At 49.0% G+C, this 22,818-nt stretch overlaps 1 protein-coding gene across 1 annotated transcript in view; it reads right to left on the bottom strand.

Annotated features, from left to right (window-relative positions):
* The window catches only part of LOC311129813 (oxysterol-binding protein-related protein 6-like), a gene marked incomplete at its 5' end in the record, with an annotated part of 60,412 nt that overhangs the window by 10,878 nt on the left and 26,716 nt on the right, over positions 1–22,818 (bottom strand). Inside the window, 8 exons of the mRNA XM_084162268.1 lie at positions 3,088–3,341; positions 3,768–3,855; positions 4,676–4,807; positions 5,289–5,396; positions 7,568–7,698; positions 14,993–15,173; positions 19,071–19,169; positions 21,658–21,761. Of these exons, the coding sequence (XP_084018394.1) occupies positions 3,088–3,341; positions 3,768–3,855; positions 4,676–4,807; positions 5,289–5,396; positions 7,568–7,698; positions 14,993–15,173; positions 19,071–19,169; positions 21,658–21,761 (1,097 nt within the window). The remainder of the gene's footprint in view (positions 1–3,087; positions 3,342–3,767; positions 3,856–4,675; positions 4,808–5,288; positions 5,397–7,567; positions 7,699–14,992; positions 15,174–19,070; positions 19,170–21,657; positions 21,762–22,818) is intronic.

Below are 22,818 nucleotides of genomic sequence, written 5' to 3'. Positions count from 1 at the left end.
ACTGGGTCACGCTGTAATGGGTTAGTGATGGGAGACGCTGGGTCACGCTGTAATGGGTTAGTGATGGGAGACACTGGGTCACGCTGTAATGGGTTAGTGATTGGAGACACTGGGTCACGCTGTAATGGGTTAGTGATGGGAGACACTGGGTCACGCTGTAATGGGAGACACTGGGTCACGCTGTAATGGGTTAGTGATGGGAGACACTGGGTCACGCTGTAATGGGTTAGTGATGGGAGACACTGGGTCACGCTGTAATGGGTTAGTGATGGGAGACACTGGTCACGCTGTAATGGGAGACACTGGTCACGCTGTAATGGGTTAGTGATGGGAGACACTGGGTCACGCTGTAATGGGAGACGCTGGGTCACGCTGTAATGGGTTAGTGATGGGAGACGCTGGGTCACGCTGTAATGGGAGACACTGGGTCACGCTGTAATGGGTTAGTGATGGGAGACACTGGGTCACGCTGTAATGGGTTAGTGATGGGAGACACTGGGTCACGCTGTAATGGGAGACGCTGGGTCACGCTGTAATGGGTTAGTGATGGGAGACGCTGGGTCACGCTGTAATGGGAGACACTGGGTCACGCTGTAATGGGTTAGTGATGGGAGACACTGGGTCACGCTGTAATGGGTTAGTGATGGGAGACACTGGGTCACGCTGTAATGGGTTAGTGATGGGAGACACTGGGTCACGCTGTAATGGGTTAGTGATGGAAGACACTGGGTCACGCTGTAATGGGTTAGTGATGGGAGACGCTGGGTCACGCTGTAATGGGAGACACTGGGTCACGCTGTAATGGGTTAGTGATGGGAGACACTGGGTCACGCTGTAATGGGTTAGTGATGGGAGACACTGGGTCACGCTGTAGTGGGTTAGTGATGGGAGACACTGGGTCACGCTGTAATGGGTTAGTGATGGGAGACACTGGGTCACGCTGTAATGGGTTAGTGATGGGAGACACTGTGTCACGCTGTAATGGGTTAGTGATGGGAGACACTGGGTCACGCTGTAATGGGTTAGTGATGGGAGACGCTGGGTCACGCTGTACTGGGTTAGTGGTGGGAATGTCTATGGTTGCTAATGCTGGAGACCTCCATCCTAATATCAAGAGGTTTAACGTCATCTAATGAGTCTCTCTATTTTTTAGAACTGTAACCATAAAGCTATATACGACTTAGAGAGGTGAGTGTTTGGGCCGTACCATGCGTTCATAATTAGAGGTGAGTGTTTGGGCCGTACCATGCGTTCATAATTAGAGGTGAGTGTTTGGGCCATACCATGCGTTCATAATTAGAGGTGAGTGTTTGGGCTGTACCATGCGTTCATAATTAGAGGTGAGTGTTTGGGCCGTACCATGCGTTCATAATTAGAGGTGAGTGTTTGGGCCGTACCATGCGTTTATACAGTGAGGGAAACAAGTATTTGATCCCCTGCTGATTTTGTACGTTTGCCCACTGACAAAGACATGATCAGTCTATAATTTTAATGGTAGGTTTATTTGAACATTGAGAGACAGAATAACAACAACAAAATCCACAAAAACGCATGTCAAAAATGTTATAAATTGATTTGCATTTTAATGAGGGAAATAAGTATTCGACCCCTCTGCAAAACATGACTTTGTACTTGGTGGCAAAACCCTTGTTGGCAATCACAGAGGTCAGACGTTTCTTGTAGTTGGCCACCAGGTTTGCACACATCTCTGGAGGGATTTTGTCCCACTCCTCTTTGCAGATCTTCTCCAAGTCATTAAGGTTTCGAGGCTGACGTTTGGCAACTCGAACCTTCAGCTCCCTCCACAGATTTTCTATGGGACTAAGGTCTGGAGACTGGCTAGGTCACTCCAGGACCTTAACGTGCTTTTTCTTGAGCCACTCCTTTGTTGTCTTGGCCGTGTGTTTTGGGTCATTGTCATGCTGGAATACCCATCCACAACCCATTTTCAATGCCCTGGCTAAGGGAAGGAGGTTCTCACCCAAGATTTGACGGTACATGGCCCCGTCCATCGTCCCTTTGATGCGGTGAAGTTGTCCTTTCCCCTTAGCAGAAAAAAAACACCCGCAAAGCATAATGTTTCCACCTCCATGTTTGACGGTGGGGATGGTGTTCTTGGGGTCATAGGCAGCATTCCTCCTCCTCCAAACACGGCGAGTTGAGTTGATGCCAAAAAGTTCGATTCTGGTCTCATCTGACCACAACATTTTCACCCAGTTCTCCTCTGAATCATTCAGATGTTCATTGGCAAACTTCAGACGGCCCTGTATATGTGCTTTCTTGAGCAGGGGGACCTTGTGGGCGCTGCAGGATTTCAGTCCTTCACGGCGTAGTGTGTTACCAATTGTTTTCTTGGTGACTACGGTCCCAGCTGCCTTGAGATCATTGACAAGATCCTCCCGTGTAGTTCTGGTCTGATTCCTCACCGTTCTCATGATCATTGCAACTCCACAAGGTGAGATCTTGCATGAAGCCCCAGGCCGAGGGAGATTTACAGTTATTTTGTGTTTCTTCCTTTTGCGAATAATCACACCAACTGTTGTCACCTTCTCACCAAGCTGCTTGGCGATGGTCTTGTAGCCCATTCCAGCCTTGTGTAGGTCTACAATCTTGTCCCTGACATCCTTGGAGAGCTCTTTGGTATTGGCCATGGTGGAGAGTTTGGAATCTGATTGATTGATTGCTTCTGTGGACAGGTGTCTTTTATACAGGTAACAAACTGAGATTAGGAGCACTCCCTTTAAGAGTGTGCTCCTAATCTCAGCTCGTTACCTGTATAAAAGACAACTGGGAGCCAGAAATCTTTCTGATTGAGAGGGGGTCAAATACTTATTTCCCTCATTAAAATTCAAATCAATTTATTACATTTTTGACATGTGTTTTTCTGGATTTTTTTGTTGTTATTCTGTCTCTCACTGTTTAAATAAACCTACAATTAAAATTATAGACTGATCATTTATTTGTCAGTGGGCAAACGTACAAAATCAGCAGGGGATCAAATACTTTTTTCCCTCACTGTAGTAGATAGGTGAGTGTTTGGGCCGTACCATGCATTTATACGTAGATAGGTGAGTGTTTGGGCCGTACCATGCGTTCGTAGGGGTCCTCCGTATCGGCAGCCCTGTCTAGTAGCTCAGCGTACTCCAGCTCCTCACACATGTGCTGCAGGGTGTTGAGGGGCTCGTTGAGCTCCACAGGCATGGACACCTTGGACAGGTCCTTCCCTATGTTGTTCCTCAGAATGTTCCACAAGTTGATGTTGCTGCAGTCCGGCGAGGGGGCGGGGAGACACGGGCGCCGCCCGTTACGGAAGGCACGTCCAGCCAGGTCTCCGTTCGGCACTGAAACCAGAAGTACAGTGCTGTCATGGAGCATCCTCAGGACTCATGACTGTCTGAACTACAAGGCTTTGTCAAATCCTAATCCTTGCATCTCATAATAGCCACAGGTAGTTCATGACTGAAACACAGTCGAAGGATGAAGGGTTAGAATAGGAGACAGTCTGCCTGTGCAGAAGAGAGGGAGACCCTCCTGCACTTTACACTGACAGCTTTCATAAGCCCAGAGTGCAGCTCTTGGCACACGGTGAGGCCTGCAAGGTCAATCCCTGCCTCACTGATAAATGACCAGGCCATCACACAGAAAGGGGGGGGGGGGGGGGGGGTCAGCTGGATCCCCTCAGCAGGTTCACCACCACCTCCATCACATTAGCCCCCCCCCCCCCCCCCCCCCCCACTGTAATGGAAGGAGAGCTAGGGAGGACCTACTTTGTCTGGAGACGTTATCAGTCACGCTGGCATTGTCTTCTGAAATGTTATCGCTCACATCGCTGACGTATGACTCATCGTCTGAGGCCTAGAGGGTTAGAGGAAGACAACAGAGCCACTGAGTCAGTGGCTAGTAAACTGCCTTCAGTGCTGGCGCTCTCTTCTCCCTCGTTCTGCAGTCACCACAAATTCAGACCCTGCAGCATTTCCACTTTATATATAGTAACATACAATGAACTCACTGACGGTGCCAGAGAACAGAAGATTGTGTTTGCTGGCAGTAATGGCCTCTATTGCAGTACAGTCGGCTGCAGGAAGAGCTTTTTTGGCCAACAGCACTCTGCTGGTTTGAATAGGACCTGGCACCTGAGGCAGAGGATTTGGCCCTAGACTGGTGATGGACATCCTTGGTGAGTAATCCTTCAGCAGGACTCCAGCTAGCAGCACTTGGTTTTCATACCTGGGGAGCAGCCAGACAAGCCTGAAGGGTGATGGCTCTTATGGGGCCATTTTGACTGGTGCTCGGCACTCATGGCATTGAGCCTGTCATGGCAGTGTGTGAGAAAAGCCATCTGTGGCTTAGGAACGGACAAACCATCAGTCTGGAGGATGAACCATGTCAAATCCATAAAGAAGGGCGTACCATTGAAAACCTGGAGTTGGTGGGAAATCATAGGGGACAATGGCATGAGACATTGGACAGCAGCATAATAGACTGGAGAGCCCCTCCCCTCCCCTCTAGTTGGTCAGACTTCGTCTGAGTTTCTGTTGCGTGCTATCTCTCTCCCTCACACTCCTTTTTATTAATGGCTGACTAACTCCAGCGCCACTCGGCCGTGCTTTATCTGAGCTCCGAGCACTTCGACAACCGAGCAACCGAGCACCCCCCTCCCCCAGCCCTCTCTCACCTCGTTCTCTGACGAGCTGGCAGACAGCAGCACTTCCTGGGCGTCGAAGAACTCAGACACAGACTCTGACATAGACAGCCTGCTCTCATTGGACGTCTGTTGAGTCAGAGGGATTCCCCTCTGCTCCCCACCCTGTAAGGAAACAGAGAAACACCAATCAGTACAACGTCTTTTACTAGTGACTTTAGGTGGTGAGACGACATAGAACTGCACTGTGTCAAAGTGGAGACTTTATCCTTCATATATCCTGGTAGGATCACATTGTTGTTCCATTGACCTTGACGTCAGGGTCAGCATACCATAACGACCAGTGAGCTCACCTGCCAAGATATACTGGAAGCGCCATCCTTATTTAAGGACAGGAATCAATACTCTAATTGGTAAATGCAGTAAAAGCAGAGAATACAATGTTTTCCAGTTAACTAAAGCTACGTGGCCAGCTCTACAACAGCATGCGTAGCACCACAGAGGGGACACTGTTTTCCCTGACCTCACCTGGCAGCTACCAGCCGGCTGCAATAAGCACACTCAGCACTGCAATGGCAAGTTCCCTGCCAGTCAGGGACAATCACAACAAAAACAACGCCTTGATCCAGTAGAAGACGTAGCTAACCTCATCAGGACTGGGGATGATGTTCACACTGACTGTTTGTTCAGACGGGACCGACTCAGAGTGGATGCGGCCCAGTCTGGTTTTAAGCTCAGCGTTTTGGGACAGGGCCTGAAATGAGGAGAAATACTGATCAATCACTAATCAATCAGCTGGAGGAGAGGGTGCAGAATGGAAGAGAGAACTAAACAGATGAGCGGTACAACTGGATCTATGTTGTGCAGCTCTCCATTCATTTACACAGAACATCTGAGGCTTCCTTTTACTGTATATATGCTACTGGCACAATGAATGGACTTATTCTGTGATAATGAGATGAAGTAGCCTAAAATGTCCTCTATAGAAAGACAAATTACACTGGTCTGTACTGGTCTGTACTGGTACAGTACTGGTCTGTACTGGTCTGAACTGGTCTGAACTGGTCTGTACTGGTCTGAACTGGTCTGTACTGGTCTGTACTGGCCTGTACTGGTCTGTACTGGTCTGTACTGGTCTGTACTGGTCTGTACTGGTCTGTACTGGTACAGTACTGGTCTGTACTGGTCTGAACTGGTCTGTACTGGTCTGAACTGGCCTGTACTGGTCTGTACTGGTCTGTACTGTAACAGTCCCCTAACAGGACCCTGAGAAGAGCTTAGCAGCTACCTGACCAACTTTAGCTGCAGTAAAGGGCATGTTGACATCACGACAATCCTCTCTGTAGACATACCATTACTGTAGCCCCCCCCACTACATACCATTACTGTAGCCCCCCCCACTACATACCATTACTGTAGCCCCCCCACTACATACCATTACTGTAGCCCCCCCACTACATACCATTACTGTAGCCCCCCCACTACATACCATTACTGTAGCCCCCCCACTACATACCATGACTGTAGCCCCCCCCCCACTACATACCATGACTGTAGCCCCCCCACTACATACCATGACTGTAGTTCACATGCCCCCCCCACTACATACCATGACTGTAGTTCACATGCCCCCCCCACTACATACCATGACTGTAGCCCCCCCACTACATACCATGACTGTAGTTCACATGCCCCCCCCACTACATACCATGACTGTAGTTCACATGCCCCCCCCACTACATACCATGACTGTAGCCCCCCCACTACATACCATGACTGTAGTTCACATGCCCCCCCCACTACATACCATGACTGTAGTTCACATGCCCCCCCCACTACATACCATGACTGTAGTTCACATGCCCCCCCCACTACATACCATGACTGTAGCCCCCCCCACTACATACCATGACCCCCCCACTACATATCATGACTGTAGTTCACATGCCCCCCCCCACTACATATCATGACTGTAGTTCACATGCCCCCCCCCCACTACATACCATGACCCCCCCACTACATATCATGACTGTAGTTCACATGCCCCCCCCCCACTACATATCATGACTGTAGTTCACATGCCCCCCCCCCACTACATACCATGACCCCCCCACTACATATCATGACTGTAGTTCACATGCCCCCCCCCACTACATATCATGACTGTAGTTCACATGCCCCCCCCCCACTACATACCATGACTGTAGTTCACATGCCCCCCCCCCACTACATACCATGACTGTAGTTCACATGCCCCCCCCACTACATATCATGACTGTAGTTCACATGCCCCCCCCCCACTACATACCATGACTGTAGTTCACATGCCCCCCCCCACTACATATCATGGTCCTCTGTAGCTCAGCTGGTAGAGCATGGCACTTGTAACGCCAAGGTAGTGGGTTCGATCCCCGGGACCACCCATACGTAAAAATGTATGCACACATGATTGTAAGTCGCTTTGGATAAAAGCGTCTGCTAAATGGCATATTATATTATATGACTGTAGCCCCCCCCCCCACTACATATCATGACTGTACCCCCCCCCCCCCCAATTCCAATTACGTTGAAAAAACATAAGCGCGGCTTGTTAACTAAGCGGTCTTCTTTCCCATCTCTCATCAGATAGTGATGAAAGTGACTGCTATGAGTCAGCAATGTTTTCACTGATGGGTCATTACCTTAGTCTCACTGTGTGACTATATGAAATGAAATCAAACTCAAGCAGTGATGAAATTCATACCATTCCATTGAAACCCCTCATCTCCCCAGCCAGTACATTTCATGTTTCAAGTACTGCATGGAATATTTAAGGTGGTGTAGTGTGTTCTGACAAAAACAACACTATTAACCATTTAGAATGTCTGTTCCCAGTGCAGGGGGATTATGGGTACTGTAGTAGGAGAATCCTTAATGAACACCTGCCGGTCTCACCTGTGACAGAGACTTCCTGAGGGTGATGATCTGGGCAGACTGCTCCTGGTCTGACAGAACTGTTTTGATCTTCTCCTTCTCCATGGCAACCGTGTTGAACGCAGACTTCAACAGAGAGTGGACTGCAAAAGACAGCAACCAGAAATCACTTTAAACACACCCTCTGGTTACTTACAACTCTTACTAATGGTTTCCCTATACTTGTAGGGTTTGGACAGGGTAAAGGGACGTGAACGGGGCCGGATTGATGCAGGATCTCACCGGGGCTGAAGCCTCTGAAAAACAATACAAACATCAAAAGCGAGCCTTTTCGAAAAAAGCTTTTTCAATCGCGTCTGTGCCCTGTGGCTCCTTTACTCTCCTTCAAAAGGGGCTGTATTTGGTTTTGTGTGTCGGTTGTTCGGGGAGAATGATAATAACATGTCAAAATGTGCGACTTGTACTAGATTCAATGATTGAAAAACATGCAAATGTGAGCATAACCGAACGTGAAGGATCAAGAGGCCCATCGCAAATGCATGCTGACATGGATCTCAAGGACTGCAGAAAAACGGACAAATTGACTCTGGGTTAAAATAACAATTTGAGACCGAGTGCCAGTATTGGACTGATATCCTTCAAAAGGGTGGTGACTGTTATAACATTTTTGGCAGAGCGTGGATCAGCTTTTAGGGGAGTCAACTGAATATTTGGTTCCATCTCAAATGGCAATTATTTGGGTATACTTGAAGTTGTCAGTCAATTTGATCAATTTCTATGTGAACACATTGCAAGATAATGGAATGCAGGAAGGAGAAACCCATCTTATCTTTCATCTACCATTTGTAACGACTTTGTGCAGTTGATGGGAGAGAGGATACTCTCAGAAAATAATATCGGAACTTAAAATAAGTAAATATTGACCACCCCAGATGTTTCCCACGTAGATCAGCTGACTTTTATAATGAGATATGTCTCACCTGATGGTTGAGTCCAGGAGCGTTTCATAAATGTCCTTCCTATAACCAGTCACACATGATAATCACTTTGCTACTCAGTTCTGGACGTATTACGGGAGATGGACATTAGTATTGAAAACTGTAGAGGTCAATGTTATGATAACGGCCAGCAACATGTCTGGGATTTACAAAGAGCTGCAATCGCGCATATGAGAGATTAACCCATTGGTAGAGTGGACGCCTTGTGCTGCAATTACTTTGAATTTGGTTGGGGAAAGTACTGTGAACGGCTTCCTTAAGACAGTTGAGTTTTTCACGTTTGTGCAGTCAGTATTTAACTTTTGCTCCAAACCCACTTGGCGATGGCAGATTGTTACATCCAGTTCACAACCAAATGAAAACAGCAAAATTGAAACCCTCAAATCTCTTTCCGTACGAGGTGGTCTGGCCATGCACAAGACAGAAAAGCATTATTCCTCAATTATGCCGATGTTAGTCAGTCTCTTCTAGAAGATCAAACTCTGACAACGAGTATCAAGACTAACTCTATATACCCAAATGGATAAACTTGAGATTGCTTTTCTCTGTAACTTGTGGAACACAATACTCCAACGTTTTCAGAATACAAGCACTGCACTTCAGGCAGTCCAACTGGAGCTGTCTAACGCTGTTCGTTGGGTGGCCTCAGAGACTTTGTGGCTCCGGGATCAGTATGAGCTGTGAGGCAAAAGGAAAGGACATCACCACGCGTTTCAACGCTTTACAAACCTGACACACAACGACAGAGAATACGAAAAATCACGGCGATGAGTCGTCAGAGGCAGAGCCTGACTGTTGTTTATTGATGACAGGTCAGCAGAAATTTGCCGTCGGTGTGTTCACTGTTGTGACACACTTATTGCCGAGTTGCACTCAACCTTCAGAGGAAATATCAATCTGACCTGATCTTTTCAGATGATGTCGTCCAGTTTAAAGAATGTATCAAAAGTGAGAAAAACACATCTGCCAGGGCATTGCTTCACATGCTGAGTCAGAGGAATGTACAAGCAGTGTTTCCCAATGTTGACATTGCCTTGTGAATATTCTTGACTTTACCTGTTACCAAAGCTTCAGGGGAGTGTTCCTTTTCAAAGATGGCTCATCAAAAAGAGATCAACGATGGGACAGGAAAAACTGAACCATTTGACTTATGGCTCTTGCACTTGATTTCAAGGACATAGTTGCAGATTTTGCTGCTCGGAAAAATTAGGAAGAAATCATTTTAAGGTAAGCCATGATGACACTTTTTGTAATAAATGAATGCACTGCATAAGACCTAATGCTTGTCCGCTGGAGACGGCTGGGGAGGCTCTGTCCAGCCAGCTGGTGGTGCTGAAATGGCTGAGGCCGTGTAGGCCTGCGCTCTTGTTTTCTTTGTGATGGCTGTGCGTATGGTAACTGTCCGTGGGCCTGAATCACTGTGCGTATGGTAACTGTCCATGGTCCTGAATCACTGTGCGTATGGTAACTGTCCGTGGTCCTGAATCACTGTGCGTATGGTAACTGTCCGTGGGCCTGAATCACTGTGCGTATGGTAACTGTCCGTGGTCCTGAATCACTGTGCGTATGGTAACTGTCCGTGGTCCTGAATCACTGTGCGTATGGTAGCTGTCCGTGGTCCTGAATCACTGTGCGTATGGTAACTGTCCGTGGTCCTGAATCACTGTGCGTATGGTGGCTGTCCGTGGTCCTGAATCACTGTGCGTATGGTAACTGTCCGTGGTCCTGAATCACTGTGCGTATGGTAACTGTCCGTGGTCCTGAATCACTGTGCGTATGGTAACTGTCCGTGGTCCTGAATCACTGTGCGTATGGTAACTGCCCGTGTTCCTGAATCACTGTGCGTATGGTAACTGTCCGTGGTCCTGAATCACTGTGCGTATGGTAACTGTCCGTGGTCCTGAATCACTGTGCGTATGGTAACTGCCCGTGGTCCTGAATCACTGTGCGTATGGTAACTGTCCGTGGCCCTGAATCACTGTGCATATGGTAACTGCCCGTGGTCCTGAATCACTGTGCGTATGGTAACTGTCCGTGGTCCTGAATCACTGTGCGTATGGTAACTGTCCGTGGTCCTGAATCACTGTGCGTATGGTAACTGCCCGTGGTCCTGAATCACTGTGCGTATGGTAACTGCCCGTGGTCCTGAATCACTGTGCGTATGGTAACTGCCCGTGGTCCTGAATCACTGTGCGTATGGTAACTGCCCGTGGTCCTGAATCACTGTGCGTATGGTAACTGCCCGTGGTCCTGAATCACTGTGCGTATGGTAACTGCCCGTGGTCCTGAATCACTGTGCGTATGGTAACTGCCCGTGGTCCTGAATCACTGTGCGTATGGTAACTGCCCGTGGTCCTGAATCACTGTGCGTATGGTAACTGTCCGTGGTCCTGAATCACTGTGCGTATGGTAACTGCCCGTGGTCCTGAATCACTGTGCGTATGGTAACTGCCCGTGGTCCTGAATCACTGTGCGTATGGTAACTGTCCGTGGTCCTGAATCACTGTGCGTATGGTAACTGTCCGTGGTCCTGAATCACTGTGCGTATGGTAACTGTCCGTGGTCCTGAATCACTGTGTGTATGGTAACTGCCCGTGGTCCTGAATCACTGTGCGTATGGTAACTGCCCGTGGTCCTGAATCACTGTGCGTATGGTAACTGCCCGTGGTCCTGAATCACTGTGCGTATGGTAACTGCCCGTGGTCCTGAATCACTGTGCGTATGGTAACTGTCCGTGGTCCTGAATCACTGTGCGTATGGTAACTGTCCGTGGTCCTGAATCACTGTGCGTATGGTAACTGTCCGTGGTCCTGAATCACTGTGTGTATGGTAACTGCCCGTGGTCCTGAATCACTGTGCGTATGGTAACTGTCCGTGGTCCTGAATCAGTAGTGTGACCATGTGGTCTAGCCTAGGTCACGCAACTGTTTGTTATACACTACATGACCAACAGGATGTGGACACCTGCTCGTCGAACATCTCATTCCAAAATCATGGGCATTAATATGGAGTTGGTCCCCCCTTTGCTGCTATAACAGCCTCCACTCTTTCTGGGATGGCTTTCCACTAGATGTTGGAACATTGATGCGGGGTCTTGCTTCAGTCACAAGAGCATTAGTGAGGTCGAGCACTGATGTTGGGCGATTAGGCCTGGCTCGCAGTCAGCATTCCAATTCATCCCAAAGGTGTTCGATGGGGTTGAGGTCAGGGCTCTGTGCAGGCCAGTCATGTTCTTCCACACCGATCTCGACAAACCATTTCTGTATGGACCTCGCTTTGTGCACAGGGCCATTGTCATGCTGAAACAGGAAAGAGCCTGCCCCAAACTGTTACCACAAAGTTGGAAGGACAGAATCGTCTAGAATGTCATTTTATGCTGTAGTGTTAAGATTTCCCTTCACTGGAACTAAGGGGCCTAGCCCAAACCATGAAAAACAGCCCCAGACCATTATTCATCCTCCACCAAACTTTACAGTTGGCACTATGCATTCGGGCAGGTAGCGTTCTCCTGGCATCCGCCAAACCCAATTTCGTCCGCCGGACTGCCAGATGGTGAAGCGTGATTCATCACGCCAGAGTCCAATGACGGCGAGCTTTACACCACTCCAGCCGACGCTTGGCATTGCGCATGGTGATCTTAGGCTTGTGTGCGGCTCCTCGGCCATGGAAACCCATTTCATGAAGCTCCCAATGAACAGTTATTGTGCTGACGTTGCTTCCAGAGGCAGTTTGGAACTCGGTAGTGAGTGTTGGAACCGAGGACAGACAAGTTTTACCCACTACGCGCTTCAGCACTCGGCGGTCCTGCTCTGTGAGCTTGTGTGGCCTACCACTTTGCGGCTGAGCCATTGTTGCTCCTAGACGTTTCCCCTTCACAATAACAGCACTTACAGTTGATCGGGGAAGCTCTAGCAGGGCAGACATTTTATGAACTGACTTGTTGGAAAGGTGGCATCCTATGACGGTGCCACGTTGAAAGTCACTGAGCTCTTCATTAAGGCCATTCTACTGCCAATGTTTGTCTATGGAGATTGCATGGCTGTGTACTCAATTTTATACAACTGTCAGCAATGGTTGTGGCTGAAATAGCAAAATCCACTAATTTGAAGGGGTGTCCACATACTTCTACGTTTATGCTTTGTGGACTTTACCGGATAGATCTCCGGTTTTAACTGTGATGATTATGAAACACAAACATAACTGTTCTGATTTACTGTGTTGTAACCTAGGCCCCATTTCATTTGTTTATTTAGAGAAGACACACGCCAATAATCCTGGGCCAACACCACATATACACTGCTCAAAAAAATTAAGGGAACACTAAAATAACACATCCTAGATCTGAATGAATGAAATAATCTTATTAAATACTTTTTTCTTTACATAGTTGAATGTGCTGACAACAAAATCACACAAAAATGATCAATGGAAATCAAATTTATCAACCCATGGAGGTCTGGATTTGGAGTCACCCTCAAAATTAAAGTGGAAAACCACACTACAGGCTGATCCAACTTTGATGTAATGTCCTTAAAACAAGTCAAAATTAGGCTCAGTAGTGTGTGTGGCCTCCACGTGCCTGTATAACCTCCCTACAACGCCTGGGCATGCTCCTGATGAGGTGGCGGATGGTCTCCTGAGGGATCTCCTCCCAGACCTGGACTAAAGCATCCGCCAACTCCTGGACAGTCTGTGGTGCAATGTGGCGTTGGTGGATGGAGCGAGACATGATGTCCCAGATGTGCTCAATTGGATTCAGGTCTGGGGAACGGGCGGGCCAGTCCATAGCATCAATGCCTTCCTCTTGCAGGAACTGCTGACACACTCCAGCCACATGAGGTCTAGCATTGTCTTGCATTAGGAGGAACCCAGGGCCAACCGCACCAGCATATGGTCTCACAAGGGGTCTGAGGATCTCATCTCGGTACCTAATGGCAGTCAGGCTACCTCTGGCGAGCACATGGAGGGCTGTGCGGCCCCCTAAAGAAATGCCACCCCACACCATGACTGACCCACCGCCAAACCGGTCATGCTGGAGGATGTTGCAGGCAGCAGAACGTTCTCCATGGCGTCTCCAGACTCTGTCACGTCTGTCACGTGCTCAGTGTGAACCTGCTTTCATCTGTGAAGAGCACAGGGCGCCAGTGGCGAATTTGCCAATCTTGGTGTTCTCTGGCAAATGCCAAACGTCCTGCACGGTGTTGGGCTGTAAGCACAACCCCCACCTGTGGACGTCGGGCCCTCATACCACCCTCATGGAGTCTGTTTCTGACCGTTTGAGCAGACACATGCACATTTGTGGCCTACTGGAGGTCATTTTGCAGGGCTCTGGCAGTGCTCCTCCTGCTCCTCCTTGCACAAAGGCGGAGGTAGCAGTCCTGCTGCTGGGTTGTTGCCCTCCTACGGCCTCCTCCATGTCTCCTGATGTACTGGCCTGTCTCCTTGTAGCGCCTCCATGCTCTGGACACTACGCTGACAGACACAGCAAACCTTCTTGCCACAGCTCGCATTGATGTGCCATCCTGGATGAGCTGCACTACCTGAGCCACTTGTGTGGGTTGTAGACTCCGTCTCATGCTACCACTAGAGTGAAAGCACCGCCAGCATTCAAAAGTGACCAAAACATCAGCCAGGAAGCATAGGAACTGAGAAGTGCTCTGTGGTCACCACCTGCAAACCAGTCCTTTATTGGGGGTGTCTTGCTAATTGCCTATAATTTCCACCTGTTGTCTATTCCATTTGCACAACAGCATGTGACATTTATTGTCAATCAGTGTTGCTTCCTAAGTGGACAGTTTGATTTCACAGAAGTGTGATTGACTTGGAGTTACATTGTGTTGTTTAAGTGTTCCCTTTATTTTTTTGAGCAGTGTATTTAATATGTTATAGTAAGAACAGGCATATACTGTAATGAGACAGAATGAAAGAGAACATATCTTTTCCCCAAACAACCTTGCTGACTGTTGCGGGGTGCGCAAAGTGACATTCTGGGCTTTATAAAACAAGTGGTACGAGCAAGAGCAGTGTTTCTCTTTTCTTGGAACTTTGTCTGTGGAATGAAGCATGGCTTATTGGCCGTATTTCACAGAGGCGTAGCCTATGAATGCATTTCTAACGGGAGTTAGACCAAACCATTATCTCAACTGGTCTGGTTGGCTTTCCCCCCCAGTAAATTTACCCATGCACCGCTACTGAAGTTAACAAATTGCATCTTTGTGCGCCGATTTGTTTACAGAAAATTAGGGTGTGCCAGGAGGGTGTGCCGGGGTGGGGGGAGGAGGGCTCCCAAAAAATAATAAAGCCCCAGGGCCTTTGATTCCTTAATCTGGCCCTGGACGCGAAGTGTAAATAAATGTGTTGGTTGGTGTGAAATGTATTCCAGTGTAGTTAACATGACCTTTCCATCAGTGCAACAGACTGTGTATGTGTGTGTGTGTACCTTTCTGAGCGAGGAGGCAGAAGTCCTCCTGTAGTTTGATGTAGTCACCGCCACACTCCATGTTGTCAGGAACCAGGCGAGAGACAGGGGTCTGGAAGTCCACCAGCTCAGCGCACAGGTTGGGGTTGGAGGAGCGGAGGTGCGTGGGAGACATGCTGGCACTCACAGGGAGAGAGGGGACCTGAGAGGAGAAGAGGGAGGGGAGGAGGGGAGGAGGGGAGAGAGGAGAAGAGTGGAGGAGGAGAGCGAGGAGAGGAGAAGAAGGAGAGGAGGAGAGGAGGAGAGGGAGGGGAGGAGGAGAGGGAGGAGAGGGAGGAGAGGAGAAGAAGGAGAGGAGGAGAGGAGGAGAGGGAGGGGAGGAGGAGAGGGAGGAGAGGAGGAGAGGAGGAGAGGACTGTCAGTACCACTTGGAGACTTGGGAATGTAGTAATGTGGTCTACAGATGGAGCTCAAGTTGTGGCTCCATTAGACCCTTCTGCGGTCTCTTCTGCATACACACATAGTCAATAATAGACAGATACTCACTCTGTGTTTGAATCACACCAAGTCTGACAAGTCATATGGGACAGCAAAGCACAGATGAATCTGAGGCTTCGTTCCAACCAAAGTTATTTTTAAGTTCACTTCATTTGCTTTAAAAAAAAACTAAGAAAAAATCTTTCCCCTTGTTTCTCCTGGGCTGATGACTCACTCATTCATTAACAACACTGCATATGTATACCAGAGGGCCGCTAGTGAGGAAACAGTTGGTTCTGGGCTTCCTGGTGAGGAAACAGTTGGTTCTGGGCTTCCTGGTGAGGAAACAGTTGGTTCTGGGCTTCCTGGTGAGGAAACAGTTGGTTCTGGGCTTCCTGGTGAGGAAACAGTTGGTTCTGGGCTTCCTGGTGAGGAAACGGTTGGTTCTGGGCTTCCTGGTGAGGAAACGGTTGGTTCTGGGCTTCCTGGTGAGGAAACGGTTGGTTCTGGGCTTCCTGGTGAGGAAACGGTTGGTTCTGGGCTTCCTGGTGAGGAAACGGTTGGTTCTGGGCTACCTAATCTACTAGAACACCCGTAGTGATAAGAACTCAGTATCATGAAGGAAAAGGCTTTTAAACTGTTGCCATAGGTAATTGGGAGAGTTTAAAAAAAATACCGTAATATGAATTCAAAGCATGATTAGCCTTCTCCTGAAGCTTTACAGAGTGTTAAAAGTAAATTGGGTAATTTAGTAAACCTGAGAAGAAGGTATTGTACAGCCCCAAAAAGGTGTGTGGTTCAGGCTTTGTATTATACTAAAGGACATTGAGAGCAGATAACCGAAGACGTTCTCTGCCCTGACATATAATTGCATAACGTACAGTTGTGACTATAACTACTGTTCCCCGAAGGAGGGAAACGAGGTACAACACAGCTATTAGGAGTTTGCTTGCTAGCGCCCTCTGCTGAAGAACATTAGAATCACACCTGACAAGGTCAATGAATGCCGTGCCTCACCGGAAACTCCCCCCGCCTTCCACAGGGGATAAACTCAAGGCACGGATTCATTCCTTCAGTTCAGTGCCGCTCTTCACCGAGCCCAGAACTGGGCGGCGCTGGGCCGAACAGGTCTTGTACCTCGCTTCTCCTTCAGGGAACAGCAGGTATAGCCATAACTGTACGTTCCCTTTTGGGGATATGAAATCACGCCCCAAGCCGACCCCAGTGGACACCAAATGAAATGGTGGCCCACAACAGACCACCCAGAGTCCAACCCGAGAGGAAAACCTCTGGTACCCGGGTATTACGCAATCTGCACGCTGCCTAACGACCCTCTCCTGCCCCAGCGGTAAGCATGCTGTGGGCTACACTGGGAGCAGTGTCATCCAAGCGATAAAGCCTGTGTGGCGATGCCCAACTCGCCGTAGCACACATACCTCCTACAGGCAACCCTTTAAACAACGCCCATGAGGCCGCCAGACCCCTGGTAGAGTGGGCGCATACACCGTCAGGTAATTCCTGCCTTTTGCTGTCCTATGCCAGAGAAAACAGCCTCCACAATCCAATGGGAGAGACGCCGCTTATAAAGCGCTCTACCACGAGACGGATGATCAAAACAGACAAAAAGTTAGTCACACAAACGGACACCCCTGGTGGTAACGGTCGTACTGGACACAAGGCGTGCAACCTCCGCTGCTCCTTAGAAGCAAACGTCATGACTTTAGGGTCAAAGGTCACATTAGGACGCAACGTCACCTTAGAGTTGCCAAGGGCGAACTTCATTCAGGAGGGTGCCCTTGCAGACTGTATAGTAGCAATAATGTTCAGAGGTAAATGCCTTGCCATCAGATTGGACCCTTCAGGGGCCAAGCCCACAAATTCCAAATCTCCGGCCCGCCAGACCTGCCCGTGCACCTGGGACAACAGGTCCCTGCGCAATGGGAGTTGCCACGGGTCCCCGCCTAAAAGGATGATCCCCATGAACCAAGGTCGTTTGGGCCAACAGGGAGCCACAAGGATCAAGGGCAAGCCCTCCCGACGCATCGTCTACAGTGTGGGCTGAATCAAATCCACAGGGGGAAACGCGTAAAGGAGGGTCAAAGGCCACTGGTGCGTGAGAGCATCCATTTCCAAAAGAGCACCCATGTCCCTTATCTAGAAAAACAGCAATTTTCTCGCGATGCGTAAAGATCTACATCAGCCCTGCTTAACATTTCCCATCTCTAGGAGACTACCCAGGGGTCCAGCCTCCACTCCAGAGAGCGGGGGCCCCCCTCGGATAGCGGATAGCGTCACCTGGAGCGAGGGAAAGTGCCCACTGCTCCACAGCAGTAGGGAGCGACACAAGGATAAGAGGGTTCGAGACCGCACCCCTCCCTGCCTGTTGATGTACGCCACCACTGTCCTGTTGATGTACGCCACCACTGTCCTGTTGATGTACGCCACCACTGTCCTGTTGATGTACGCCACCACTGTCCTGTTGATGTACGCCACCACTGTCCTGTTGATGTACGCCACCACTGTCCTGTTGATGTACGCCACCACTGTCCTGTTGTCGGGCCTCACCAGCTGAACTGTCAACAAGAAAACACCTGAGCGCTACGTACACCCTCTGCAACACTGTCCACAACCCCCCGAATTGAGATGACCTCGCACAGCGCACCCCCAACCACCATACATCTGTCATCATCAGCTTGAGGGATATAACTCAACTCTTTTCATTAAGCTCACATGTGGAGTACAACACTCTTGACTCCCGTAAGGGGTGGAACTTGGGGTAGAAACAATATGGTTAAGTGCAGACGTTTGCCTGAAGCCTGGTCCACTCTGGGTTTGTTTTTTTGTTGTTGCTACCAGTGGCGATTGTCCGTGCCACTAAGGGGTACTGTTGTCACAGCGAACATCTGGGGAGGGGGTCAAGGGGGGACCCCAGCCAGTGCCGCCACCCTTCTCATCGTGCTAGGTGCGCGGGTGCTGCTGCCTCCCCAGCTACGCAGAGGGACCAGCATTCACTTCACCCTTGGGAGTAAAACGGCGCCTGTGCCAAGCGGACTGGTGCTGCTCTTGTGGAACAAGACAAAGCAGGAACAGACTTGGGGTTGGACCCGGAAGCCGGGGCCTCTGTCTGCAGACCCTCTAGAAGACAATGCCGCCGCAGCAGCGAAGGTCCCCCGAGGAAGGAAGACGCACAGCGCCACCTACTGCTTCTTCTTCTTCTCCTCAAAAAGAGACTGCATAGACTCCAGGGCCGAGCCGAACAACCCCGTAGGAGAAATCAGCTCATCCAAGAACAACTGCCTGTCCCGATACGCCTTGTAAAGCCTTCTGAGCTCAATTTCGAGTCTCATAGCAAAGGGGCTGAATACTTATGTAAATAAGGTATTTCTGTTTTTTATTTGTAATACTGTAAATTTGCTAAAATTTCTAAAAACCTGTTTTCGCTTTTGTCATTATGGGGTATTGTGTGTAGATTGATGAGGATTTTTATTTATTTAAATACATTTTAGAATAAGGCTGTAACGTAACAAAATGTTGAAAAAGGTCATGGGGTGTGAGTACTTTCCGAATGCCCTGTAACTATGTGTGAGAGAGAGAGACTGGAAATCTAAGAAATAAGAGGTACCTGAAGCTGAAGCTGCCATTTTGAATCTTTGCAGACACTTTTTGTTCTCCATCTCCTGTTCATGCGCTTGTCTTTCTTTGACATGGCTACACAATTGGTCTTCATAACAAACACGGATGAGAATATGAGAGGTGGTTAATAGGACATGCAAAGCAGCAATGACAGTTCTCACACACACACACGCACACACGCGCGCACGCGCACACGCGCACACGCGCACACACGCACACACGCACACACGCACACACGCACACACGCACACACGCACACACGCACACACGCACACACGCACACACACACACACACACACACACACACACACACACACACACACACACACACACACACACACACACACACACACACACACACACACATCGTTAGCTATGAAATGGAGGATGGTATCATCTCCACACAATTGAATAAAAAAAATATATGACTTTATATTAAAGAAATGTTACGATTCAAAGCAAATGTCAAAACATTCAAAGTCTGTTGAATGATCTTAATCAAATGCAATTTGTTATACATCGATTGGAAAGCGACAAAAGCAACAATGAATAATGTGAGTATTTGAGTGTGTTGATGTACAGTGACAGAGATGGTGGCTGTGTTGAAAATGGATTGGGCCTCACACAGCCTGACCATGAGGTCCAGACACACCTCCCATCATCGCCTGGGCAACAAGGAATCAGCCCCTCCCCTCCCTCAGGAAAGAGCAAGACTAACCACTCAGACTGCTGTGATTAAACTCCCTACTCCTTCTGTGGGTTTGTTTCAAGTTTCAAGTTTTATTAGTCGTATGTATAGGATACACGTGGTGTACACCCTCCAACAGGATACACGTGGTGTACACCCTCCAACAGGATACACGTGGTGTACACCCTCCAACAGGATACACGTGGTGTACACCCTCCAACAGGATACACGTGGTGTACACCATCCAACAGGATACACGTGGTGTACACCGTCCAACAGGATACACGTGGTGTACACCATCCAACAGGATACACGTGGTGTACACCCTCCAACAGGATACACGTGGTGTACACCGTCCAACAGGATACACGTGGTGTACACCGTCCAACAGGATACACGTGGTGTACACCGTCCAACAGGATACACGTGGTGTACACCCTCCAACAGGATACACGTGGTGTACACCGTCCAACAGGATACACGTGGTGTACACCGTCCAACAGGATACACGTGGTGTTCACCGTCCAACAGGATACACGTGGTGTACAGCCTCCAACAGGATACACGTGGTGTTCACCGTCCAACAGGATACACGTGGTGTTCACCGTCCAACAGGATACACGTGGTGTTCACCGTCCAACAGGATACACGTGGTGTACACCGTCCAACAGGATACACGTGGTGTACACCGTCCAACAGGATACACGTGGTGTCCACCGTCCAACAGGATACACGTGGTGTTCACCGTCCAACAGTATACACGTGGTGTACACCGTCCAACAGGATACACGTGGTGTACACCGTCCAACAGGATACACGTGGTGTACACCGTCCAACAGGATACACGTGGTGTACACCGTCCAACAGGATACACGTGGTGTACACCGTCCAACAGGATACACGTGGTGTTCACCGTCCAACAGGATACACGTGGTGTTCACCGTCCAACAGGATACACGTGGTGTACACCCTCCAACAGGATACACGTGGTGTACACCGTCCAACAGGATACACGTGGTGTACACCCTCCAACAGGATACACATGGTGTACACCGTCCAACAGGATACACGTGGTGTACACCATCCAACAGGATACACGTGGTGTACACCGTCCAACAGGATACACGTGGTGTACACCCTCCAACAGGATACACGTGGTGTTCACCGTCCAACAGGATACACGTGGTGTACACCGTCCAACAGGATACACGTGGTGTACACCGTCCAACAGGATACACAATGGGATACATCGTCCAACGAAATGCTTACTTGCAGGTTCCTTCTCGACAATGCAACAACAATAAGAAATAGTAAAAGATAAGAATACGAACAAAGTAAATGTCTCAGTAGAACAGAATAGACATTTTAGCATCAGTATAATACAGGAAGGGACAATTTATAGTCCAGTATTTAGACATGTATCAGAGAAAGGGGGGATTGGGGGGCAAGTGTTTAAAATTTTGCAGTATTTAGCAATCATAATAAGAGTCTTGTAGCAGCAGTTGTGATGTGTGTGTAGCATGAATTAATGTGTGTGTGTGTGTGTGAGTGAGTGAGTGAGTGAGTGAGTGCGTGCGTGGGTGTGTGCGTGAGTGAGTGAGTGCGTGGGTGAGTGAGTGAGTGCGTGCGTGGGTGTGTGCGTGAGTGAGTGAGTGCGTGGGTGAGTGAGTGAGTGCGTGCGTGGGTGTGTGCGTGAGTGAGTGAGTGAGTGAGTGCTAAGGTGCAGAGAACCAGAGCAGGAGGTCAGTCCAGTTCAAGTGTTCAGCAGTCTGATGGCTTGTAGATAGAAACTGTCTCTGAGCCTGTTGGTATCAGACCTTATGCTCTGATACCGTCTGCCTTGACGGTAAAGGGACTGAACAGCTCGTGGCTGGGCTGTGTGTGTTACCTGCATGTCAGTGAAATTGGGCGCTGACTGGGTCCTCTGTAGGATCTCCAGGCTCTGCAGTAACCTGCTCATCTCAATCAGGCTGGACTGGCAGCGGGCGAGCTCTGGGAAGAAACAGCACAAGGACATGTGTCACATTGGAAGGCCACGTCAGACCCGATGAAGTGAATGTGACTCAATGCTGTGCTTAACAGATGAGAGAACAATTACGGAAAAACAAACATGGGGAACATATACCATCATACCAGGGCATGGGGATCATATACCATCATACCAGGGCATGGGGATCATATACCATCATACCAGGGCATGGGGATCATATACCATCATACCAGGGCATGGGGATCATATACCATCATACCAGGGCATGGGGATCATATACCATCATACCAGGGCATGGGGATCATATACCATCATACCAGGGCATGGGGATCATATACCATCATACCAGGGCATGGGGATCATATACCATAATACCAGGGCATGGGGATCATATACCATCATACCAGGGCATGGGGAACATATACCATCATACCAGGGCATGGGGATCATATACCATCATACCAGGGCATGGGGATCATATACCATCATACCAGGGCATGGGGAACATATACCATCATACCAGGGCATGGGGAACATATACGATAATACCAGGGCATGGGGATCATATACCATCATACCAGGGCATGGGGATCATATACCATAATACCAGGGCATGGGGATCATATACCATAATACCAGGGCATGGGGAACATATACCATAATACCAGGGCATGGGGATCATATACCATAATACCAGGGCATGGGGATCATATACCATAATACCAGGGCATGGGGAACATATACCATAATACCAGGGCATGGGGAACATATACCATAATACCAGGGCATGGGGAACATATACCATAATACCAGAGCATGGGGAACATATACCATAATACCAGGGCATGGGGAACATATACCATAATACCCCACAAGACATGCCACCAGAGGTCTCTTCACAATCCCCAAGTCCAGAACAGACTATGGCAGGCGCACAGTACTACATAGAGGCGGCAGGTAGCTTAGTGGTTAAGAGCGTTGTGCCAGTAACCGAAAGGTCGCTGGTTCTAATCCCTGAGCCGACAAGGTGAAAAATCTGCCGATGTGCCCTTAAGCAAG

The sequence above is a fragment of the Coregonus lavaretus genome (genome assembly GCF_964263955.1).
Source record: "Coregonus lavaretus genome assembly, chromosome: 5".
Classification (NCBI taxonomy): domain Eukaryota; kingdom Metazoa; phylum Chordata; class Actinopteri; order Salmoniformes; family Salmonidae; genus Coregonus; species Coregonus lavaretus.
This window is presented reverse-complemented; position numbering and strand designations above follow the sequence as displayed.